The sequence below is a fragment of the Drosophila sulfurigaster genome, chromosome 3, assembly GCF_023558435.1.
Source record: "Drosophila sulfurigaster albostrigata strain 15112-1811.04 chromosome 3, ASM2355843v2, whole genome shotgun sequence".
In the NCBI taxonomy this organism is placed as follows: Eukaryota; Metazoa; Arthropoda; class Insecta; order Diptera; family Drosophilidae; genus Drosophila; species Drosophila sulfurigaster.
The window spans coordinates 27,773,864-27,799,487 of NC_084883.1; the positions used below are offsets into that span (position 1 = coordinate 27,773,864).

The following is a 25,624-nucleotide window of genomic DNA, read 5'->3' on the forward strand; positions in this document are numbered from 1 at the left end:
CAATGGTACATTAGTATATTTTCTGATCAGACTCCGGCGGCTGTTGTTGACCGTCTGACATATTGCAACAGGTCTGTTAAGTTGACAGCGAGCAGAACGCACGTTAACAGCGGCCTAAAACCCGCGATGAATTCAAATTTAAACGAATTTCATGATTTTTTATTGACTCCATAATTGTCATGAATTAAAAACAGGATTTTCAGTGGATAGCCAAGCCATTTTAATTTGTTTAAGTTTGATTACAGTTTACATTTACAACTAAAATGATTGCATTTAAATGTTCGTGTACACATGTGTATATATATTTTGCTAAGAATCTCGTTAAAATTCTGTGTTTAATAAGTATTACACACACATATATTATTTACATATAGTATGTATACATAATAATCTAAATATATATATATATTTTTTGTTTATCGGGTTACTTTCAGATCCATTAATAAGGCGCATTCCAAAGTTGTTCTCTACATATCCGAACTCATTCTAGAATCTAAATTGTGTAATTAGAGAGAATAAGATATTTGAGATACAATTGCTCGATCGATCGGCAGCAGGGTGACTCGTTAATCGAGTGCTAATTAAAGTATTGCAATCAAATTCAATTACAGCCAAAAACAATTAACTCAACAATTAAATCGAATAGTAAAAAATGTGTAAGCAGAAGCAACGAGGTACAAAAAATATGCAACTAGTGGAACTGGGGGGTAAGGGGAACGCTCGATACGAAAAAACAGCGATTAACACATGCACCAATTTACATCTGATTTGCCAGATTTGTATTACAATTAATATAGATATATATATGCTGTATGTGTATGTGTATGTATGTTATATGATAGGTAATATGTATAATATATGTATTGACAGTTCTCCAAAAACGTTTTCACTATTTGTGTTTTTAACAACTAATTACTAAAAATTAAGCTTTAATATCTAACCAAACCCCAGCAGCCCGTGGCATCGTCGCGTCTATAGTATCGGGGTCGATTATCCCTGAAGACGGTGACAGCGGGAAACTGGTTCTCCTGTATGAATCTGATGGTGGCACGCGTCTGCAAGAATAACGTAAAAACGCCGACGGCAAATTATTGTAGAACGCAAGATCACAAGAGAGCGGGTCTTTCGCAATGTTACCTGTGGCGCAAAGTGCGGCGGCTCCACGTCGGGACTGGATGACAAATGCTGCAGCAGAAACTCATCTGTCTGCGACAGCCACAAGTCGGCGCCACGCAATGGATCATAGTTAAAGGGTCCAATTCTCAGCATGCCATTGGCGGAGTCGTACACATCCAACACCTGCTGAAAACAGAATATGTTAGCCTAAGTTAAGAGACGTGTCTGGGAGCTGCCTTACGGTTTGAGCTCCCATAAAGATGCGAGCATTGCGCAGCTGTTGATCGGGTCCTCGATCGGGGAATGTGGCTGGAAAGATCTCGCCAGTCTTGATGTTAACGCCCACACCATAGATGATCGGGCAGTTGATCTCGCCGCGCAGCATTGTGTTCAATTCACCCACACACGCCTGCGTCAAGTCGATTTCGAGGTGATGCTTGTGGAATGATTCTAAAGCATGTGAAATTTAGTTTATATAAATTCGTTAATTATGAATGCTGTTGGACTCACGCATAATGCTATAGAAGACATCCTCGCCATAGCCCTGGGAGTCCCGATAGCCACCAATCAGCTGCAATTCAATGCGTCCCTCCGGATAACCAAGCGCCAGCTCCTGGACACGCGACACCATTGTGCAGACGGCCTCATCAACGCCGCTGCCATCGAAATGCGCCAAAGCAACAGCACCCGAACCTGTAGTTGAGTGAGGAAAATAGTTGAGACTTTTAACTAGCAAAAGGAACTTAATTTACTACTCACCCGAGTGGCGGACAACAACGATAATACAGGTGGTGGCATCGTCGGCGCCAATGATGTTAATGTTCTTGTCGTGCGGTGCCGCAGCGGCCAGCTCCCGTTGGCCCACATAGAGCAGACCGACAGGACCTATCGACTTGGCCTGTATGGAGTGCAGCTGCTGGGCATAATCTCTATAGACGGGATGCTGCAGAAACAAAGTGCTTGTGTCCAGCGGGCAATCGTCCTGCAGCACACCATTCAGCACAAGCACCATACTGAATATTTGGATATAATGTTAACACCTTCTTTTGCGGTCTTATGTATTCCCAGCCGGAGCTTCAATTTCAATTACGTCGCCCCTTAAGACGAGTAGCAACAACAACGGCAGCAGGAGCGGGAGCAGCAGCCAGCTGAAAGAAAAGGAAAGAAAGAGAGAGAGAGAGAGAAAGATGGTTATTTGACTTGTTCTCGGCAAACCAGAAGCATAAAATTCAATTTACGATGCAACCAAAGATTTGCATGCCCGATAATAATTTGCCAAGCGAAGCAGCGAAGGCGTTACCACATGGCCATCTTCTCTACAGCAAACTTCTCTCTCCTCTTGGGATCGTAAATTTGCAAACCCTTTTCGCAAAATGCTAAATAAAAATGTCATACCTTTACAGCTGGAGGCGAAACTATATTGTGCTCACAGTGTATGGCAATCATAAATATATACAGCTATACCACATATTCTCTCTTGTATTCATATAGTTTATGATCGAAATTGGTTCCGTTTCTCAGACACTGAGACAGAGGCGTCTGCCTCAAATGGGGGGATCGCTTTTGGCTCGTGTGTGAATGTGTAAATCTAATAAAAACAATTTTAAGGCCATTCGGGGGTCATCAATTAGCTGCGTCCATTGGTGGAAACGATGGCGTCAATTGATGCCACACCAAAAGTCACAAATGTCACACGAAAGTTAATAACAATTAAGTGACAGTAAGGAAGACAACAACAACAACCACTCCAGTGCCACATATTGCAGCACATGCAATTAACGAGCGAACCGATGGAGATAATTTCATAAAGTTATCCATTATTAGAAGTATCTTTGAGCGCTTCTCTATTGAATTTCAGTTGTTTACTTTACAAATTTAATTTAGCAACTCGACATAAATTCAAATGTCACTGCTAAATAAAATAAACTAGTTTCAAGCGAGTTTTTTCAAAACTACTAAAATTTCAATATTATAAATATGGCTAAAAGTGTGTTAGAGCTGCAAAATTTTATATTTTGTATTATATTATATATTATATTATAAAATTACAATATAGTAAATGTTGTACAAAGCTGCTAAGGGGATGCCAAATTAATTTCTTGTCCACTACCTTAGTAGATAAGAATGGATTTTTAAAATTATCTTTAGATAATTTTACTTTAAAAAATTCCCTTTTTTTAAGATTTGATCTTTAAATTGAATTTGAGAATAAAAAATAAATTAAATATTTATATTGAATCTCACATTGATTCTATAAATTGAATGTAATAATCTTTTTTTAGATTTTAGATTTTTTATGCAATTGAACCAGTACATGAAATAAAATATAATACTATACCACATCTTATGGATATCTCATTCAGACCAAACCTCCTACACATATCATAAGAACCGAAAGTAAAAACCTTACATTTTTTTTTGTTTTTTTTTTCTACATTATTACAATTTTATATTTTATTTATTTTTTTTACTGAATTTCGTATATTTATTGACTGATTATAACTGATTAAGTATACGTTGCAAATAAATATTTGCTTTTTGTTTTGTATCTTTAAAACAGTTTATTGTAAATATTTCTGTATTCAATACTAATTTAAGCTTTATCGATTCTTTACGGTGAACGCTAAAAATAAATAATAGGTGAACAATTTTTAACACAGTTGTTTTTATAAAAAATATAAGATTATTTTTATATGGTAGAATGCATTTTACTATATAAGCTAAATTTTGCATCTTTCAAGAAATTCAAAAATTTCTTTTTATATGTTAAGTTATATATTTTTTAATTTTGAATTGTGCACTTCAGTCGACGTTTAATAGTTGTCGGTATGGGTAAGTTAAATTCTTCTTCACTTTGGTACTGATTTTTATGGGAATTTTTGTTGGTAACTGAATTCCTTTTCATACCATAACTTTTGGTAACTATTCTTTGAGTAATTTGTGCAATGTTTGTTAAATATTAGATAGTTAAAGTGTTAAGTTTTCAACGTAAACTTAACGACTTTATTCAGAGTAAAGTTATGTTTAAGATGTGCATTTGGAATGTGGAAATGTGTAAACGAAACACCCTGTGCTAGAGCCAAGTCAACTAGCTGGCAATTGACTTAAGTCGTAAACTGAGGCGCGCAGTGTGTGTGTGTAATTGAATTACATATTTACCTACAGCCACTGTCTAGTTTCAATTAAGCAAAATAAAGATGAGTTAAAGTTCAAGTACAGACGGGCACACTCAAAACACACACACACACACACATACACCAATTCAAGTGTGTGCAATGAGCATCAACAGCGACAACAACAACAACAGCAACAACGAGAACAACGATCAGTTCATAAAGTGAATGCGACTGATTCATTGCGAGTGGCATTCGTGAATATTCGCAACAATTGTTCGGGCTAATTCCTGTTTGCAACTCCTGTGCAAAAGGGTTGGCGGAGGGGCAGGAGGGAGAGAAGACTATTGGCCTACAATAACAACACTATTAACTTGGCTTAAAAGAAAACAATGCGCACAAATATCTGAAATACAACAAAAAAAAAGAACGACGAAGAGAAAAAGAAAATCCAAGTGAGGCAACGTCTGACTTTTTGGGGGCATGTTGCCGGTGTGCTGTGCTGTGCTGTTGCACGTTCCTCTTGCAACCCAAAGCTTGTTGCATTATGCATTGTTGTTGCAATTGTTATGCCCTGCTGCTGTTGCCGTTTGCTTTGGCTTTGCCTGTTGCCTGTTGCTGTCGCTGTTGTTGGTGGGTTATGTGTCTTGGCTGGAAGCAATTTAGCCGCGATCATGCATGAATCTTGATTAGATATTCAACGAGAAATAATTTGAAAATGATGACAGTTCGCGATAGGCGCAACAAAACCCCAAACCCCAAACCCAAAAAGATCGACCAAGAACCCGCCGCTGTAGAATTCTACTCTCTCTCTCTCCCTCTCTCTCTCCCCCCATCGACATAATATGTTATAGATAGATATTCGTACTCCTACTCTAGTGTCTAGTGCTAAGACAGCCCCTTTTGCCACCCAATCTCTCTCGCCCTCCTAACTGGGTCTAGTTGCGGGGAACAGTTTTCGAGCTGATAAGCAATCAAACTGAGTGAAGCTGAGAGACAGGCTGGCTGGCTGGCTGGCTGGCTGTTTGCTGAGCGGGCGGTCTGGCAGTCAGTTCGTGCTGCAGCTTTCCACATCCAAGATTCAATTCATTTGATATGGACAGCAAAAATAAAACAGCAAAAAACAAAACAAAAGCAAAAACGTTGCAACAAAACGTCGCACTGATGAGAGATGTACCAAATGGTGACTCCCCCAATCACGGGATTGCCAAATACAACAACAACAGTTCATCTAGTCACGGGATTGTTAACGAAATATATACGAAATAAGGTTAAGGATGAGATTTACTGTTCAATTGAACCGCATTGAATTTAGACTTAGGTGAACATCAAAATTATATTTTATTAAAGAAACATCTTCAAGGATTAACTCTTGTAAATAAATAATATTGAGACAGTGTTACACTCCTCTTAACGTTTTGTAGAATGTTCTTAGTATAAGTAGTTAGATAATTAACTGACCAAAAAAAAGTGAATCCATCTTTTTCCTACCTTAAGCTTTCAATTTTAATAGGAATTCTTTGATTTAATATTCTGATCTGAATGTATTCTTTTGTTGTAAATTTTAAATGCAATTTTCGTCAGTATTGAAATAGTTAATTTATTAAAATACCAAACAACATTTTGGTATTTCTGTTAAGTATTTGGTATTCAATTATGCAAACAAGTTCAATTGACACACAGCCTTAGCTTTAATTTTATTTAGATTTTGGACTTACGAAATATTTCATTATTGTTCTGTATGTATTCAATAAATTTACTAGCCTTTTTGCACAATGGAAAGAATAGTACTTTTCACAAGAAGCTAACCACGTCAACTAATGTTAGGAAATGAAAATTTATTAAGTTTGGTATGCTATATTTCTCACATTCTTAGAATTATCTTGTTGATTGTTGCACTTTTGTGGTTTTTATATTTTTTACTATTTGTTATGCAACTCTTAGCTGTAATTTTCCACAAACTGATATAAAATGCATATTTATTCGCATTACGAAAGGAAACCGAAATCCCGAATTAGAAACAAAAGAAATTGCATTTGGTTTCCCTTCGTAATTGTGGTTATATTTTGATATTAAAACCACTTATTGCGCAATTTTCATTCTCATGAATAACTAAAATATCTAGTATTTATTTTTTTTATTTATTTAGTTAGTGGTTAATGCACAATTGCGAGCAAATTTATAAACAAAGAGCAAGAACGAAATGTCAATGAAATTGTAGACTTCTTCTTCTTTTTTTTTTGGTTTTAAGTTAATTTGCACTTCATTTAGACAGGTCAAATAATATATAGTATTTAGCTATGCATAGGTTTTATAAAACTACTGAAGAGTAAGGTCAATAAATAAATGTATGCCATATAGAATTTATAAATTACTTTTAGGAAACATAGAAACTAATAGCTGAAGTATGTACAACAATCATTGAAACTTGATCAGTTAATGCTAGTTTATGTCAGCTATTAAAAATAGATAAAGCTTTTCAGTAAGATCCAGAAAACTACCGACAAAGCACTAAAAATCACTGCATCCCATCCGGATGAAACTCTACAATGACTTTTTGCCTTGGTTCCTCGCTTCAATCACAAGTTTTCCTTCCGTTGCATTCTAATCACAGCCTGTGGCTTGTGGAACGTGGCCAGTTTGGCTGTCAACGCTGCCTTCAGTCGCAGTGCAAGGTAAATAAATCAAGTGAGAGCAACAGCAACAGCAACAACAACTGCCAACTGGCAACAGCAAATAGACAATGGCCCACTTGAAGTTCTGGGAAGAATCATGAGGCAAGATAGCGCATGGTTGTGCGATCAAAAGCCCGAATTCAAGTGAACTGCAATGCCAAATGATTGAATGCCAGTTGTTGCAGTCGAAGCAACAACAACAACAACAACAACAACAGCAACTTGGCCTGGTCATAAGCATCAGAAACGTTTCAATTCATTACGCGTGCGACGACGAGTCTATTACGATGAGGCTGCAGGGTCTGGGTCTGATTGACGGGTTTGAGTAAAGCGGTGGGTCGATCAGCTTTGCTCCACTCAGCTCCACTCAACTCAACTCAACTCAACCGGGGAGACGGAGAGGTTGTCCGGTCTGTCGATTGGCCCGCTGCGAGTTTATAACAATCACAAATTATGGGTTGTAGCGCACTGAGTGCGCTGAGAAAATGATCTTGTAGATTTAACACTGATAGCTAAGTTGCAGCAGCACCAGCAACCACAGCAACAACAACAACAACCACAACCAACGACAGCGGCAACGACAACGACAATAAACTATGGCACTGTGCACACCAATCGGAACAGGTTCCCATTTGGCTTGAGCTTAAGCGACCGGCATTCGGCATTCTTGCTGCCACCACTTGGCCAAATGATTGATTGCCGCTTTGACTGCTTGCAACTGACTGCTTGCAACTGACTGCTGGCAACTAGCAACTGGCAACTTGCAACTGCCAACTGACTGCTGGCAACTATCAACTTTGCAACTGACAACTGGCCGCACTTGAAGCCTGCGCCTGAATGGATCATCTGTTTTCTGCCCAACTCCCGACTTCGACTCCAACTCCAACTCTTCGCTCGTTGTTTGCGCTAAAGTAATTTACACCAGTCTCGACATTCAGCACGGCTGCCGTTGGCCAACAGACAACCACTGAGCCATCGAGCCGTCATGTAGTACACCTAACTAACTGCTCAGCCTCGAAGTCGTCTCTGTCCCCTTCTCTGTCTTCACTTCACCTGCTGCCCATTTCGTCCATTGTCCAGTAACATGCGCGCTGCACATTTCAAATTCTTTATGGGCCCTTACACGACAATTGTCAACAAGCGCGAACAAATTTTCAGTGACCGGTTCTTCTCTCAACTCAGTTCTTCTCTCTCTACAACTTCTGCTGCCTTGCCTCTTGCCTGCCTCCAATTCCCTTGCTCCAGCAACTCCCCGTTTCGGACGATCTTCAGCGGAAATTTCGGCATGCGGTGTCGGTGGGCGGTTGTTGCTCGAAAATGAAGAAATTGAAGACAACAACAACAACAAATTTCGCACATGTGATGCGACGGAGATAGAGGGAGAGAATGGTCCCGAGGGTAGAACAAGAGATTTGATTTAGCAGGAAATATATTAAATCCTTAGATAGTTATATCATTAAGAAAACCTCGTACTTCTTTAGTTCAAGTAATGAATCTTTCAAGTGCAAAAATATATCTTACATCTTGAGTTCAGGTTAACAGGAATATGTTATATCCTTATCGTATTTATACCAGATTTCAATTTAAACGTATTGATATTAAATGTCCTAAATTAAAATGCTGACTTAAGAAATTTCAAGTCTGCACTACATTAATTATTTATCTACCGATCAAAAACATGTGCCACAATTATTTTGGATTCTAATATAAAACTTCTTCAATCCGAAATTGCTTATTCCACATTCAGTAAAAGAGGTAATTTCAAGAGTACACCGATTGATTGCTTTGAATAAAGTTATATCGCTAACATTCTTAGTTTATATTACAAAAATTAAGGAATAAATCAATGAAATGTAAATATCCTTAGATTATAAATGTTCTAACATAATGACTTGATTGCTAAGTTGATTATACGCAAAGTATATGAAATCTAGATTTTAATCTAGATAAAACACACTGTTTGGGTAGGATATTTGTCTTAAGAAATATCGCTGCGATCGTTGATAATAGTTACTAATTGAACCGCCCGCAAAAGAAAAGAAAAGAAAAGAGAGGCCAAGACAAAAAAGAGTCTGAGTGAGGGAGCGAGAAGGAGTTATAGAGTTGAGAAAAGACTAAAGTTAAGGCTGTTTCCGGGTTCGTGATTTTGGTTTTGTCCTCCTGCTTCGATGTGTTGTTGTTGTTGTTGCTGTTGTTGTCAGTTGCTGTTGTTGTCAGTTACAGTTGCTGCCGTTGTCAGTTGTAGTTGTCGTTGCTGTTGCAGTTGTTGTTGTTGTGCTTGTTGCTGTTCCTGTGGCGGCAGTTGTCGTTGTCATTGTTTTGTACACATTTCATGGCCATAAAATTGTCTTTTGGGAAATTTTGTTGTTCGCGGTTAAATGTGAAAATCTTGAAGCGTTTCCAAATGGATTTCATTGGCTGTTTAATAGCCAAAAAAAAAATGAACTGAGAAAAACAAACGAAACTCCTCCCACACTCCTTATGAACAGATCGAACGACGCAAGTCGAGCGACTGACAATTTAATTTGACCAACTCTAGAGTGGATGAGGAGCAGGGAAGATACATAGCTAGAGGTTGGCTTCGAGCACAGAAGGAGGAGGATTGCCTTGTGGCAATCGAACAAGGAGAAGAAGAAAGAAGTTAAACGTGACTGCCAATTGACTTCCATTCAATTTCGCGATGGCACGCAAATATCGTGAGTCTGTGCCGCATTTCTTTGGCGATTTTTTTTGGCTACCTTCTTGCGGCATTTCTTAATCCAAACAAAAGCGCAAGGCAAAAACAACGAGGACGAAAAACGAAAGTTTTGTCTTCGTGTTCGAGTCGAACAAATTTTTCATTTTTTTTTTGGAGCTGTTGTTTAACCATAACAAGATATTGAAATTGTAGTTGACATTTTATGGACATGTTTTTCATGTTTTGTCAACTCCATTGCTCCATTGATCCATTGCAACTCCTAGCAATTGTCTTGGCTCTATAATTAAAACTGGTTTCGAATCAAATTCGAGTGTAGTATTATTGAATAACTGTAATTAGAATTGAGTATCGTGCAATTCTAATGCTCACCCGCGGTTCGATGAGTCCAATTCAAATCAGAAGACCACGACGAACAACACTCGCGATGATTGATGATGTTATACGTGGTTGGGTTGAAAGAGATGAAGTGTTCATTATACTGTCATCACCCGATACAATTGTGCGAAACGAGCGCAAGTTAACTAGAACAGTTTCCATTAAGATATCTCTATTGAAACTGTCCATAAATAGTATATCAAGAAGTGCTGTAGATAAATTCTGGAGAAAGAATTTAAATTTACAAATATGATCAAAGTCGTAAAAAAAGTAATTAAGTAACTATCCTGAACTTAAATTATGCTGACAATATCACAAATTATTCACATAACTCTTAAAGCTAGTAAGAAAAATAAAATTTGAAGTTTTCATTTACATAGAACTTATTTGCTCTAAAAATGTAAATGAAAATTTAGAAATCTAGATTTTTAGGAAAAGTCAAGAAAGAAGCCAAGTTTTTAAAATATCAATGATGCAATGTGATACAAATAATAGCAAAAATCATAATAATTTTAGATTTTCTTAAAAAAAAAATGGAATTTTGTATATATTTTTATATTTTATTTTAAATTCTTAAATCGAGCAGAGCGTTAATTCAAAATAATATTGTACATTATTTTGTATGAAACTTCTTTTTTTCTAAAGGGTTCTTATCTTTGAAATCTAAATTGAATAACAAAGTTGGGAATCCCCTATGTACATACATATGTAAATCTCTCAGCTGTTCCAATAGTAGTCTATACATTCCCCTGTTTCAACAGATCTCCCTGGTTTTGCAGATAACATTACAACAAGCACTTTCAGTCTATAAATGGTATTTGAAGTATTTGTTTTTGTTTTGTTGAATTGAATGTCGCAAGCTTCCTGCTAAAAAAGGAAATGTGCTTTTACTGAGTGAATTTCACAAGCTTACACACACACACATACACATAGTCAGACAGACTGATGCATACACTTATGCAAATACCAAGAAAAGAAAAGGTTTGCGCACAGTAAAAATGCGCTAAGTACAAGCACACACACACACACACACACACACGTATGTATGTATGTAAGTGTAAATCTGCGATCGCGCGACTTGTTGTTGTCGCTTCGGCTACTTTTGTTGTTGCTTGTAGCGAGCCTCTGCTAAGTTTATGGCTGCTTATGCAAATGCAAATGCGACTGCTACTTTGTACTTGTGTGTGTGTGTGTGTGTGTGTGTACGAATGTGTGTGGAGTGTGCGTAAAAACGTTTTGCGCCTTTTGTTCACATGGTCCGACGGTCGCTTTGCTGTTTCTTGTTGTTGCTGTCTCTGTCTGCTGCCGATTCCAAAAGCGTTCGCTGCTGTCATGTCCAGTAATTAGCATAGCACAGAGTCGCATTTGTTGCAGTCGTTTTCTACGTGTTCTTGTTGTTGCCAGCTTGACAACTGCGGCGCTTTGTTTATTTGCCGTCTCTCTTACTTCCCCTTGCTTGCGTCTCTCCTACTTCACCCCATTACTTAGCTCCTTCAGCTTCGCGTGGGTTGCTGCTGCAGTTGGGATCATCAAATAATGCCGCAACCAAAAGTAGCACTCAGCTTGAACTTTTAGTATTTTATACTATGTAGTATTTATACTCTTTAGTATTTTATACTCTCAGAAGCTCGTAAAACTGTCAACAGTCTTCGATTATCACGCCCTGAGTGCGATCAGCTGATAAGATATTCAATTTTTATAGTTCCAGTACTTTAAAACCTATAGTATCTAATTTCAAAACCTTAAGCAGACAATCGTTATAAAGGAAATTGCAGTCACTAAAAATTTATCACCGTTTAAGTGTGACTAACTACGATTTTGATGTGCCCTGTGCATAATTCTTAAAGCAGTTGATCGAAGAGGTTTGTAGTGTTGGGCTTATGACGGTATAAAGACTTCCAGTTAATAATTAGTAAGCTGAATTAACTGATATATGATTTTTTTAAGAACTGACACAAATGCAATTCTTAGAAATTCACTGCGGAAACCCAGTATAAGGGTCGTACTCTAGTATCTCCTACAAAAACCCTTTTAAAAAACATTCAATTGCTCTGAAACTTGCAGAAAATGTTGTTTATTAGTTTACAAATGTGATTAGCTGACAAACTGCTGACATTTCATTGCAATTAACAATCATAATGAGAACCCTAAGTAGACAATCGATGTAAAGAAAATTTCTGACAATAAAAGTTTATTACCGTTTAAGCATGACTAACTACAATTTTTAGGTGCCCAGTGCGTAATTCTTTAAACAGACGATCGAAGAGCTTTATAATATAGGTGTTGTCTTATGACGATATGAAACGATATGAAACTGATTTTTCAAAAATTACGTTAAATGCAGTTCTTAGAAATTTACTACTGATACCTAGTTTTTAAAAAGTCGTACAAAAACCCCCTTTAAAAACATTCGATTGCTGTGAAAATTGCAGGAAATGTTGTTTATTAGTTTACAAATGTGATTAGCTGACAAACTGCTGGCATTTCATTGCAATTAACAATAATAATGAGAACTTTTGTAATGAGACTTTTCGCATATATATTTCGCCATGAAATTTGCTGTTGGTTTTTCAGTTGGGATTTGTGTGATGCGCCGCCAGCAATGAAAATTCGCCATGTTAAACGTGGGCTCATTTCTGTTTTTATGGCCAAGACACACACACATATAGTAGAGAGGGATATATACAGAAAAAGAGAGAGAGAGAGAGCGGGTTATAAGAGACAACAACATGGAGCAGGCGATCGGCTGGCATTTACAACATGCCTACAACGTGGTAATGGCAACCAGAGCCGCAACAGCAATAGCAACAGCTACAACAGTGTGTGGCGTCTTGGAATACCAAATTTTATAGCGGTACACTGTAAAATATTTACCATCACTGCCACAGCAGCATCAGCAACAACAACAACACCAACAACAGCTAGAGCTACATTTGATGCTACGTGCGGGGGCGCAGGTTTGTTTTTATAGCCGCCCAAGTTTCACTCTATAGAGAAGCCCGCTCTACCTCACTTCACCTCACCTCAGCATACACACCGCGTATACGATTCCAGCATGCGGCACTATAATTTATAACAACTGAGCAACTGCTAAAGGCGCTCCACGAATCCAAGCTTCAAAAACTGAAAACTGAAAACTGAAATCTGCGGATGAATTGGGAACTCCATCTAAGCTCTATTGCTCCGCTGTTGTGGCTTCTCATACGCGCGTTTTCATCCTTTGTGGCTGAAAATTGCTGCGCATTGTTTGGTTTTCCACTTTTGTATACTCTAATCGAAGGAATGCCATCACCACTTGAGCATCAAGATAGAGTTTGAAGGAATGGCAAAGAGTTCCACGATATGACTAGATATTCCATCAAGAGCTACCGACTATATATAGTTTGAATTACTCGAATAAGCAAAAGTGAAAATAAGTAAGGAATTCAGACCATACCATCTATAAGAAAAATGTGATTTACTTCTTAAAAATATAGATTAATCAGGCCTGCTATAAAGAAATAGACTTAAGACTATTCTGTAATAAAGTTAAAGACAATGTGCTGATTTCCTATAAATATCATATGTTAGGGCCAGATTGTAGAATTATAAATTTGAGTTCACAAACTAAATCATGCTTAAAATTAAATGCATTTTATTATTTGTATATTTATTTTTTTTTGTTAAGTTGCAATACCCAAATAACAAAGATATTAAGTAGAAACAATATTCCCAAGACCTTTAGAATACAAAGTTATTTACTAGATAAAATATTTAGGTTTTCTAGGTAGGATCTTAAGAATGTATAGAGGATATATCTTAGAGGCAACATTAAAAAAGTTAAGAAAAAAAAATTCTTAATTTCAGAGAAGCTGCGCAAAAAGGTTTCAAAATAATAATAAAAAAAATTCAATAAATTGAAAAATACAAATTAAACATCTTTGTACAAATTTCATACGTGTTATCAAAATCGTTTCAATATACAAATAAAATAAATTCAGCTATGAATTTAGTTTATAAGTCTTTCAAATTTACAGATTAAGGAAGAAGGAATAAAAGAAATCTATAAATGAAATAAAGACAAGTAAACTCGATTTAAGGTAATCTACGGAAAGAGTAATCCAAGTTCGATGGGAGCCATCGAGAGTTGGCTTTTGTTTGCAGCCCTCTTCTGTGAGTTGTGGCTGTAACTGTGGCTGTGGCTGCTATGGCCATAGAGTGGAGTAGAGTGGAGTGGCAGGCACGCCTCTATCTGCAATGTGCGATCTATTGCGACGGGCGCTTTCCTTTGAGCGGGACGGCCATCTAATATGGGGGAGAGCAGGCCGATGATGATGGAGCAAAAGAGAGAGAAGAGCAGAGGGAGATGGCGAAGACTAAGCGCTGCAAGAGGCGTTGGATAGAAGGCAGCGCACTCTCGTAACTCTGTTTCAACTGAGATTGATAGCAGTTGACGTCTGCGGCTTGTGGATTTGGATTGTGTGGATGACTTAGATTTGGGTGCACTGACAAAAGCCAAACAGCGAGCAACGAATGCTGGAGCTTATGAATACTATGAATACGTTTCATTATGATGCCAGGTGAAATATGGCTGCTGCTCCATTTGATCTGAATAGGTAACAACAACAGGTTTTGTGCTCAAGCTCAAGCTCAATTCCAAAACTCAATCCCACAGAGTGAGCATCTTTCGTCGCTCGTCTTGATTTATAGGAAGCGATTGTGCGTTTTGCAAATTACGACAACGTTGTCTGCAAGTCATGAGCGAGTACTCGTTATTATTATTATTATTATTATTAATACCTGACTGCAGCAACATCATCATCAACAAGCTGCCGCATCCCTAACTCCCTCTCTCTCCTCTATAGAGTTGATTGAATCTTTTATGTGTGGATTTAGGAGGAGCGTTGAAATTAAATATTTATTAAATTGTCGACAGCAGACAATGGCATATAAATCAGCTTAAAAACTATTCAATGAATATTCCAATCAATGGACTCAACTCATGTCCCAAGGATGTGTGCACCTGTATGTGAGTGTGTGTGTGTGTGTGGGTGTTTGTGTGTGGCTAAGCTGAAGCGCTTTATGGCTCACATTTGACCTCGAGGAAATGAAATTTCAGTTGAGTTAGTTTTGAATAGAAAATATGGTACGTAGCGAGAGCAGCTTAAGGATTTATTTAATTAAATTAATAAATAAGTGCAAAATTTACATACACTTTTATTGATTTGTCTCGACTTGACATGAAAATCAAGCAAAAGGCTGGACAACGTCTCAACTCGAGTGGAGGTGAAGGAGCTTGTGTGTTGACCCAAGGATAATTCAAGACTCAGCCTGAGGCTGAAGCTGAACCTGAGGCTGGAGGACAGTCAATGGCCTCGGGTTACATTGACCAATTTAAACTGAGACGCAAATTTGCTTTTGAAAAGTACAAATTGAGGTGCAGTGTGTGTGTGTGTGTTTGGGTGTGTGCGAGTGTGTGTGTCTAGGCTGTCAGCTTGAATGGGGTTGCAAGTTAGTTTAATTAATTCGACATCGAAGACTGTAAACATGGCACAAACGACAACAATCTCCACTTTGACAGTTTACCTGAAAGAGGTGTAGGCAGCACTTGTCGTCAGTCAGTCGTCGGAGCCAAACAGGACAGCCAACAACACACATTGCTTCCTCTTTCCCCCTCCCCCTCCCTCTCATTCTCTGTCTCTGGCAACGGAAAACAAAGCACTTGGAGTAGAAAAATGCAAAGAACTTTGACTGCTTTGACCTCGGCTCTGCAAGCTGAGCTCGGAGATGCTTCAATTAGCACTTTGGACACAGATATTAGTAGGAAATACAGTTATATACTCCCTTTATTTTTTCTTAAAAGCATCTCTCTCTCTCTCTCTGTCTGTTTCTCTCCTTCTCTTTATCTAGCCGTGTGTTGTAGAGCGTCGGCACATAAAACGGCGAGAAAACTAAACCCTACTTGGACCCAGATGGACCATAAAACATCTCGGAAATATGTAGACTAAAGTAAAAACTAATTACGCGCAGTCATAAAATGATCTTAACAACCAAAGTGCGAGCCAAATGAGTTGCTTTCTGTTGCCCATTTTTAATGGAGTTTCAGCACCAAATACAAACTGTATATAACATCTTTGCTATACTGCTTATAGACTGACTCATCTATAAAATGTATTCGATGTATTCTAAGTCTTATCAATTCCATATATATAATATTCAGATTTCAGCTTATTTCCAACGAAATCACAACTGATAAACCACACATTGATTAAGAGTCTATTATATAGCAATAAATTAAAATAAATATTACCGAAACACTATACTCGAAATATTTGTTAGAATCTTCAAAACTCAATTGAGCCTGAAATTAGTGAATGAATTAAACAAATAGACTCATCTTAGGAAAACAACAGCGGGAAATTTCGCAAACTAAATAAACTTTATAAGGCAATATTAAGTAGGCAAGTTCAAATTAGAGATGCTCAAGTTCATCTAACTCAAAAGTCATAAAGAAGTTCAAGTTGAATGATGGTGCTTCAGTTGTTCAATATTTAGGAAACTATCGAATTGTGAAAACATTTCGAATATTTATAACTAGAATATTAATAAAATTTAAAATAAATTGTATTATAATAGAATCATTAGCAACAAATAGAATTGGTTGTTGCTAACTTGCATATATTATAAAGATTGTAATCAAATCATATTGAAACTTTATAATAATTAAAAATTTATTAAATTATGGCGAACAATTTAAATCTATATCACAAATCCCATTAAAAACTTAATAGCGTTCAATCCTAAAAATTTCACAGCAATCAATAAACGAAAAAAAAGTTGAAATTTCAATTTGATCACAAGACTTTTTTCACATAGTGTCTGTAGTTAATCTTTAATAAATGATGAAGATGCCAAAGCCAACGACAGAGCGTGTGGCTAAAGATAACGCGTCGGGTATTATTTTTAGCTAGCGCATATTGATCATAGGGATGGCTAGCGAAAGAGGCTTGATTGATCGACCGACGATTGTCCATTGATTTCGAGTGGATCGGGATCGCGGAGAGAAATAAATTGTTGCTACACGTATAAGACATCGTGTACGACAAGTTAAGACAACGATCTGCGCGCCTCCGACAGATCCGACTGGCCACAAAACACAAAAACACAACCTGCATCATGTGGCGCGCTGCATGCAGAAGGAACAGGAAAACTCAAAAGTCCAACAGCCACAGATGGATAGATACCAAGAGGAGACTTGTCTCTGGACCCGCAGAGATCCAAAGAGAAAAAGTCGTGTGTGTGTGTATGCGTGGACATTATTGCGCAGTGTCTATATCATTAATTAATTTAATCACTTCTACATGATTCCGATGCAGCATTATTAATTTTGGCGTTGCAAGCGCGCTTCCCTTGGGCATTGGGAAAGCCCCCAAACAGAATTGTAATCTAATAATAAATAAATGCGACTATATTGGAGAGTTGGAAACACGATCTCCCCACATAGCGAGCCTTGCTTTTTATATGTATGTATATGTATGTATGGAACCTGTCTTATCAGCAGAGCCAAGACTGATTCCGAATTCTATTCAAATATATTTTATGATTTCTCAATGTGTGTGTATGTTTGTGGTGATAAGAAGTACTCTGTTCATAAACCGAACTGAAATCAGATCACAATATGCGTTTCGAATCTTTTATTTTTGGGTAGAATTCTTCGGTTATCTCCAGTTCTTAACTTACGTTCTCTCTTACAGCCTGGGTTCGCCTCTTTATTATTGTGGGATTTTTCGGGAATATTTTCGGGATCACTTATCGCTGCATCTGTTTTTTTGTTTGTTTGTTTTTTGGTTTCTTTTTTTTTTTGGGTTCTTTTGAATTCGCACAACAATTCACTGGGAAGCCGTCGGCTCTTTAATTTTTTTGCATGCACAGAGAGACGCACTGATATTTATGGGGAAAATGGGATTTGTCAGGCAGCGACAACGGCAAACGACAATGGCAGCAACAGCAACAACAACAAATAACTAAAGTGTAGACTGCACAATCCGCGAGACGCGCTTAACGTTGGGCTCCAAAACCGGACTGAGGCTACTCAGCACTGTGGCGAACGACAAACCAACTGCGATTGCGACTGCGACTGCGACAGAGGCTGAGCGACAGCGACTAAAACTGAAGCTCAATTCCAACTCGTAGAATCAACTCGGTCTCAGTCGGCGCCAGCGACAGCGCCGCGTGCGCCCCCAGTCAACTGGTCAGACAGAGAGCGCATGCTTGCTTGCTCTGCTCTGCCGCCGGCAACATTAGGAGAGACATCATCAACTCCAAGTGAGAGCTGCTCTCTTGTGCTCTCTACTGCTGAGTCACACAGACACACGCACACTATCTACGCTGTCCCTCTCTGGCTCGCCTGTCGAGACTGGTAGGTATAGCTGTTGCTGTCGCACACTCACTGCCGGTTGGCTTCAAAGTTGACAATGCAAATAGAACGCAACTTAAATCGGTACGAAGGGAATGATCGATATTAGGCAATGTGCTCTACGTAAGAGTTTAGTAATTAAGTGTAGCTTATGACGTACGGATCGATCAATTAAGTGTAACTTTTCAGTATTATTATTAATATTAAATAATGACAATATAATAGCAAAGGTAATAAGATCTGTAGAGTGCTCAAAGTCTTCTTCAAAAGGGAATAACTTAATACCATAAATAAAAATAAATACTTATAATTTATCATATATGTAGATCATTTCAAGCCCCTATTTTAACTTAGTATAATTATGATCAACATAAATATTAACTATTTATTAAATATAAATTCTATTACTTTGTCAAATATTCATTTAAATCCTTTATACCAGCAAAACATGAATGCAGTTTATAGTTCTTAATCCTATATAAATTTGAGTGAAATCCCTAAAGTAGCTTGCATCATGCCTTGTGAATGACTGCGAGAAAGAGACGGCGCAACAACACGTGCTCTTATCAGCTGAGTGAACCCAATTGCGCTCAAATTGAGCGAGTCGCAGCTGATAGCAGCAAACGAGTTGAGTTGAGTTGAGTGAAACTCAAGCAGCTCGGGTTTTGTTATTCTACTTAGTTTATTTGATTTTATTTTAACTTAATTTCATTAGATGCTGGTGCAGTGTCGTTGCCATTATATGGCTATTGTTGTTGTTGTTGTTGGTCATTCGTTTATATACTCTGTGGTCGAGTTTTGTGTCCAGCTTTGGGGTTGCAGTTGGCCAGCTGCCGGCTAGCAGCATCTAATTGGTCAACAGCTAGCAGTTTATGTACTGGCAACCGCACAGCTAAGTCGAGTAAATGCAACTGAGGGCCACTTAAAAGCCTCAAGCCCCTATTTCATATTTAACGAGGCGCACAACTAATTCTTTTCAATCGATATTATATGGTTTATGGTTTATAAATGAGGGGAGCGCTAAAATGTTAACCGTGTAGTTAAGCCCTTTATCGACAATAAAGACTAATCATGTCAAGAGTTTTGAAGGAATTAGAATTATTGGATGTTCATCTGCATTTAGTGTTTTTTTTGTCATTTTCCTTCTTATTTGTTCATCATTAAAAATGTATTTAGACATTTTCCAAATCATTCGTTTCGTTTAAGTTTTGTATCACAAATGAAATCTTATGATTTTTCTCTTTATAGTCTTAAAGTTCAATGTTCACTTTTGCTTAAACACATTAGACATTTCTTATTTCTTCTTTAAGGCTTTTAAGCATTTTTGAATTGTTAAACACTTTAGTAGAACTAAGCATTGAGGAAATAATCTGTTAAACATAAAATAATCTTACTAAAAAAAACCTTTTTAGAGAAAAAATTCAAAATCAATAATTTAATACTATTACTATTAAATTTCAATCTCATCTCAATCCCATAATTTAATTTTATATTTTATTCTATAGAGCACTTTAATTCTATGAAATTAGATATTATCCTTTTTTTTTTTTGAATGTTAAGTATAGTTTGTAAAAGTTTATATTCTTTATGTAAAAATAAATATGATCTATTTTATTTTTTATTATATTCAGAATTTATGTGACTATAACATTTTAGAAACCAAAAAATAAACGGTTGCAGTTTTCAAAGCATACTTAAGTTGACTTAATAAATTGAATACTCTAATGAGACTACAAATCACAAAAAAAAAACTAAGCAAAGAGTAAGTTTATAAAGTAAAATTAGATCTGAAAGCCAGCTTATTACAAATTGATGAACTGATTAATCACTTTACGGGTTTTAAGCTGCAATCAGATCTGCTCTAAGCAATGTTCCCTTTACTTTTGCCAGACAAAAATCGTGTTTCTCTTCCCCCGCAATCATGAATAGTAAAATCAGCTTTTCTCTATGCTAAAATTAAGTATACGCAATGAATTGCAAGCACAGAGCTTATATAAAGCTTTATTAGCGCAACAAACCAATCAACGTTAGCCAACTGAACAAGCTGGCGCAATCTGGCGAAAGGAAACAACTCGGAAGACCCAAAAAAAGAAGAAACCCCAAACTGACCAAAGTCATTACGCACCGCTGTGATATTGTAATCTAAGAAGATTCAACTCGTTATTGGAGCAGGGATTTAATTAGACAAATGTGGGCAATTTGTAATGTCATTTTTCATTCAAAGTGGCGACCAACTTGGAGAAAAGCCAAGTGCAAACTGTTTTTTCGGTGTTGAAAGTGCAGAAAGGAGCTAGAGAGAGATAGAGGGGGGAGATAAACTATAAGTAAAATAGGAAAATGCGAAAATATGTGCAAATGTGCAGCATGTGGACAGTGGTCATTATTTTTGTTTGGGGCAGGTACCAGTTACCAGTAAGCTAAGCATTTGGCAACCAAGATGTGTAAGTGTGTGTGTGCTAGTGTGTATGTGTATGTGTGTGTGTGTGTGTGTGTCAGCAGGCGGTCCATGTCGAGCATGTTCAACGTTGGCGCGCGACGACGACAAAAAATGAGATTTGCTGACCAATGGTCATTAAAGCACATTTACAATGGCCAAAGCCCAGTCGAGGCATGCAACCAAATGAGGCAGCTCCGAGCAGCCAAGAGCCAAGAGAGCCAACAGGCAACTTGGCACGCTGCATGCAAAATGGCTCGAAAGACAAGCGATCAAATCGATGCCGAAATTAATTTATCTTCAAGCTACCAAATTTGACAAATTGCAAATGTATTTGAAATTGACTGCAACAGCAGCCGCAGCCGCAGCAGAAGTTGCAGCATCACACAGACAGACAGACAAATAGATAGATGGCAGAGGCATCGTCGAGGGCTGCAGCGGGAGGCGACACCAATTAATCTTATCAAGCTGTGAACTTTTGCGTAGATTTTCCATGTCTAGGAGTTGCAGAAGAGAGAACGAACGAACGAGGCAAGTGAAGTGGAGTGTGTTGCATGTATGTAAGTATATGCTTTGGTGGCATCCACTTGATTGCGCTAATTGGTCGCGAATGATAATCAGCGTGGAGCGCGTGATATGCGCAAGAGAGGAAAGAGCAAAGATGTCGTTGTTGCAGCTGCCACAAGATGACAAGATTTTTCATTCATTCATTCATTCAACATTTAACTCATTCAATGAGGCAGGCAATAGCGATGCTCTGACCGGAAGTTCTTATTCTTATTCTTATTGTAAATTGCTCATCTGATCGCTATACGAGTACGTAAATAAAGTGTATTTGTGTGGGTGCAAAATAAAACTGTTTATGGATGACTTAGAGCTGCGTGTTCCGATCTGTTTGCTGAGGAAAGCGCTAATCAGACTACAAATTACTTCCGAGAAACTCTTAAATAGATTAATGTCTGCTGTTGTCATCATTTTTGTTCTTATCAATTTCGAATTTTAATTTACTTTTATGGCAAATTTTATTTGACTTCTTACAAACATAAACGAGAATTTTTTAAGACGGATTCCGGAGTGGTTTAAAATACATTATAACATATGTACAAACATCTATTGTTATTGCTATAAAAAGTTAATTATTAAAGAAAATTTGCGCATTTTATACCCGCTACCCATAGGGTAGAAGGGTATTATAACTTTGTGCCGGCAGGAAATGTATGTAACAGGTAGAAGGTAGAATAAAGTATATATATTCTTGATCAGCGTCAACAGCCGAGACGATATAGCCATGTCCGTCTGTCCGTCTGTCCGTATGAAACACTGGATCTCAGAGACTATAAGAGATAGAGCTATAATTTTTTTTCGACAGCATTTATTATGTTTGCACGCAGATCAAGTTTGTTTCAAATTTTTGCCACGCCCACTTCCGCCCCCGCAAATCAAAAAAATCGAATAACAAGCGTAAATATAAAGCTAGAATTTTGGTATATACAATAACTACTATAGTAGTTATGATTCCTGAAAATTTGGTTGCGATCAGATAAAAATTGTGGAAGTTATTAAAGAAATACTTTTGTTTGGGCAAAAACTCCTACTTACTAGGGGTCTGAGTTGCTTTGGGTGACAATCTGGTACATTGTGTCGTCTATGGTATATTTTGAATGGTGTGCCGATATACCAAACATACCATTTGGTATATTTTTAGTATTTTTTTTTAGTATTTTCGGTATATTTTGAAAATAATACCGCAATATTTTGTCCGTATTAAAAATGGGTAGAGCACACTCGACTGTAACTTTCTTACTTGTTTCATTATTGTTTCGGGATTATAATAATTGGAACATTTTTACATCAAATTATTATATAAAAATAAGTTGGTTCACTACTAAATATGTCAATGTTTCAAATGCTTTTAAAGAGAATTTGCACTTTTTTTTTATTATAATTTCGCGTTGATAATAAATGAAAAATTTCTACATCAAACTATTCCATGAATGTCAATGTTTCTTAGATAAATGACACTGAGCCTTCAACAATTTTTTTTTTTTGGTATTATTACTTATTAAGAAATTGAAGTCATTATTTGATTATCAATGAACAAATAGTAAACCAAATTAGGGTTTACTTCTTATTAATGATGTAACTTTGCTTTCCTTAGCTGCCATTCCAAAATGTGATAATTAGAAAAGTAAAATATATGATAGAATAAATAAAGAATTGCTCCACTGCAATTATAATAGTTTACTATTTCTTGTTGAAGATAATCGAAGTATTCGCAATAAACCCTCTATAAATTCTTAAAAGGTTTTCCAAAGCATAAGATTAACTACAATCTTTAAAATCTTTTCCATAAATAAGTTGTACTTAATTTTGTTGTAAAAAATGCTAAAAATAAACACTTCGTTTACTTCAGGAAAAATAAATCTTGCATCAATTCGAATAGTTCTTCCGGTCAGTCTGCTAAGCATAATAAATGATGATGACGATATGATGATTGGTTTCTATGTTCTACAGAGGGTGAGTGTTGAATGTTGGGTGTGTGTTGAATGTGTGCATGTGTGCGAGTGTGTGTGTGTGTGTGTGTGTGTGTGTATTGATTGTGTGTGCGCTTTGCGGCTTGTCAAGTTCAAAAGTGTTAATTGAGGCAAAGTAGGGTTTTGTCACAGTCGAAGTCGCAGTGTTTCCGTTTTTTTTTGTAGCTTTGTGGCACAGCTGCTGCTGCTTGGCAGTTGCAACTTTGGAGTTGGAGTTGGAGCTGGAGTCTCAACGTCAAGAGAGTTCAGAGTTCAAATGCAGGCAAAAATATGTAAATGCAGGGCGCTTGCGTGTCGGGTCTGCAAAAGGGGTTCGGTTCTAACCGATTTACCCATTACACAGTAACAACAACATCAATTTCGGGCCACTGGGAACGGGTCACGAGGTGCCACAGTGCGAGAGAGGGAGAAGGGGGAGAAGGGGGAGAGGAGAGGGAAATGGAGGCGCAAGCGCAGTCTAAACGCTTGTTAAAGGGCGCGCTCGAAATTGTTGTGTTGTGTGGTTCGTGGCAACCGCAAAAACAAATCAAGCGTCAGACGTCAGAGCAGAGAAGCTTGAGCTGGAGTTGAAGTTGAAGTTGAAGCGGAGAATCGGTTAAATTCGATTTGCAATTTTCAGCAAACTAAAGGTATGAAGAGTTGAGGCAAAGAGTGCAGAAGGGCACAACAAAATTCGACTTCGGAGTTGGAGTTGAGTAAACAATTTTGAATGAAATGCAAGTGCCGGGAGTCGACTGGAACGACTGTTGCAAATGGAAGTTGCAAGTTGCAAGTTGCAAGTTGAAGGGGGAGCTGCTTGATTTGCAATTTCATGGCAGCCGCAATTTGCACCTCATCATCTTTTGGGGGCCTACATCACACGGGTGATGATCTTTTTGCGAATCGTTCAATCAGCGCCTCGGCGCATTCGGCACTGGGCCAAAAGGTTGCCATCAAATATGGCTGTGGCACGTGCAACATGAGCAGCCAGCCAGTTAGCCAGTTAGCCAGCAGCTAAGCTTTTGAGAATGTCCCAAATAGTTAAGGCTCAATTTCTCTATCAAGGAGCCAACGCTTAACTATGCGCTATCTCAGCGGTTGCATACCAGGAAGTTGAAGTTGAAGTTGCAGTTAAGAAATATTTGCGAGCGTTAGATAAATAATGCATATCTCACGCACTCGAACCTAACGCTGAACCCGCTATCATTGGGCTCTGGTCAAGACGTTTAATGAAGGCCCAGATACCATGATGATACTGCCATGGCCATATAATAAGCACAACGGCAACAATGGCAGCACAGCACAACAGCAACATCAACAGCAACAACAACAGCAAATCGTTGGCCTGGCCAATTTATTGGCAATGAGCTTTGTGGCTAGCCAAAAACACAAAATGTTAGCTTAAGCTGAGCTGAACTAAGCTGGGCTGCGTGTCTTGGCTAGGTTTCGATTTGGCGCGATTGCAGACCATCGTTCGATTTAGTTTAGCAGCAGCTGTAGCTGCGCGTTGCAAGTTGCACGTTGCACGTTGCAAGTTTCGAGTTGTTGCCGCCGCAGCCACACAAAAGAAGATTCATTAAGTTGGCTTTCGGGCGGATTTTCTCTATTTACTTTTCCCAAGATCAACGCGCCTTTAGGCTGCAAAGATTTTGCGCCAAATTGGCTGATCGCTTCCCCTCCCTTTCCCCTCCTCTGACTCTTCACTCTGCCTGCTTTTGAGAGCTTTAGTTTGTTGTGTTTACCGTTTGGCTCGAAATGGATTCATTAAATCGCAGATGCCTGTGTTTTGTTTTAACCCACATCTGCGAGTTGCTTTTGCCCTCTCCTCTCTTTCTGATTAGACCCCTAATAAGAGTAATAATCATTGTGGGCGCCCTTTTGCGTTAATTAACAATGCATTACGAATTGCAGCAGCTCTTCCTATTTGTCCAATAAATTCGGTAATGAGCATGTTCGCTGCACGCAACGGACTTTAAATTAACCAACCCTCTCGACATTAACATGCCATCGGTCATTCCCTTTCGGGGATATTATTATTTCTTCGGCAATAAGAAAGCAGAATAACAAAGCGCCATTTGCTGCCGCATTTGTTATTGTTTGTTATGGTACTCTTGCAATTTGTGCACTTGACTCACCTGCGTTTTTGCATATCACTTTTAAATTCGTTTATACGCGCCTTCAATTATCTAAACACTGTTTAACACTTCAATTTTAAGCTCATAATCACTATGTTTTGGCTAATTTTTATTTGTTAGCTTCAATAAATATCACGTTAAATAGTCCAGTCCGGTGTGACCGCACAGCA

At 37.8% G+C, this 25,624-nt stretch overlaps 1 protein-coding gene across 3 annotated transcripts; it reads right to left on the reverse strand.

The window, feature by feature from the left end:
* Positions 1–200: 200 nt before the first annotated feature.
* On the reverse strand, positions 201–25,624 carry LOC133841001 (protein N-terminal asparagine amidohydrolase). Of its 3 annotated transcripts, XM_062273240.1 has the most exons (7): positions 25,455–25,624; positions 1,876–2,264; positions 1,627–1,809; positions 1,358–1,566; positions 1,138–1,302; positions 942–1,055; positions 201–493 (listed from the first exon to the last, which is right to left on the reverse strand). In XM_062273240.1, the coding sequence occupies exons 2-7, from the start codon at positions 2,126–2,128 to the stop codon at positions 482–484; spliced, it is 936 nt and encodes a 311-aa protein (XP_062129224.1). In that variant the 5' UTR covers positions 2,129–2,264; positions 25,455–25,624; the 3' UTR covers positions 201–481. The 3 variants fall into 3 exon arrangements, with proteins under 3 accessions (XP_062129224.1, XP_062129225.1, XP_062129223.1); XM_062273241.1 differs by lacking the exon at positions 201–493 and having other exon boundaries at positions 751–1,055; positions 1,138–1,299; positions 25,455–25,621; XM_062273239.1 differs by lacking the exons at positions 201–493; positions 25,455–25,624 and adding an exon at positions 17,697–18,061 and having other exon boundaries at positions 751–1,055.

Excerpts from the sequence above, each read along its gene's own strand:
- LOC133841001 (XM_062273240.1), bottom strand. The coding sequence starts at position 2,128 with ATGGTGCTTGTGCTGAATGGTGTGCTGCAGGACGATTGCCCGCTGGAC. Across the intron at positions 1,303-1,357 it reads TCTTTATGGGAGCTCAAACC|CAGGTGTTGGATGTGTACGA; the intron begins GTAAGGCAGCTC and ends TTCTGTTTTCAG. Across the intron at positions 1,056-1,137 it reads CGCCGCACTTTGCGCCACAG|ACGCGTGCCACCATCAGATT; the intron begins GTAACATTGCGA and ends TTATTCTTGCAG.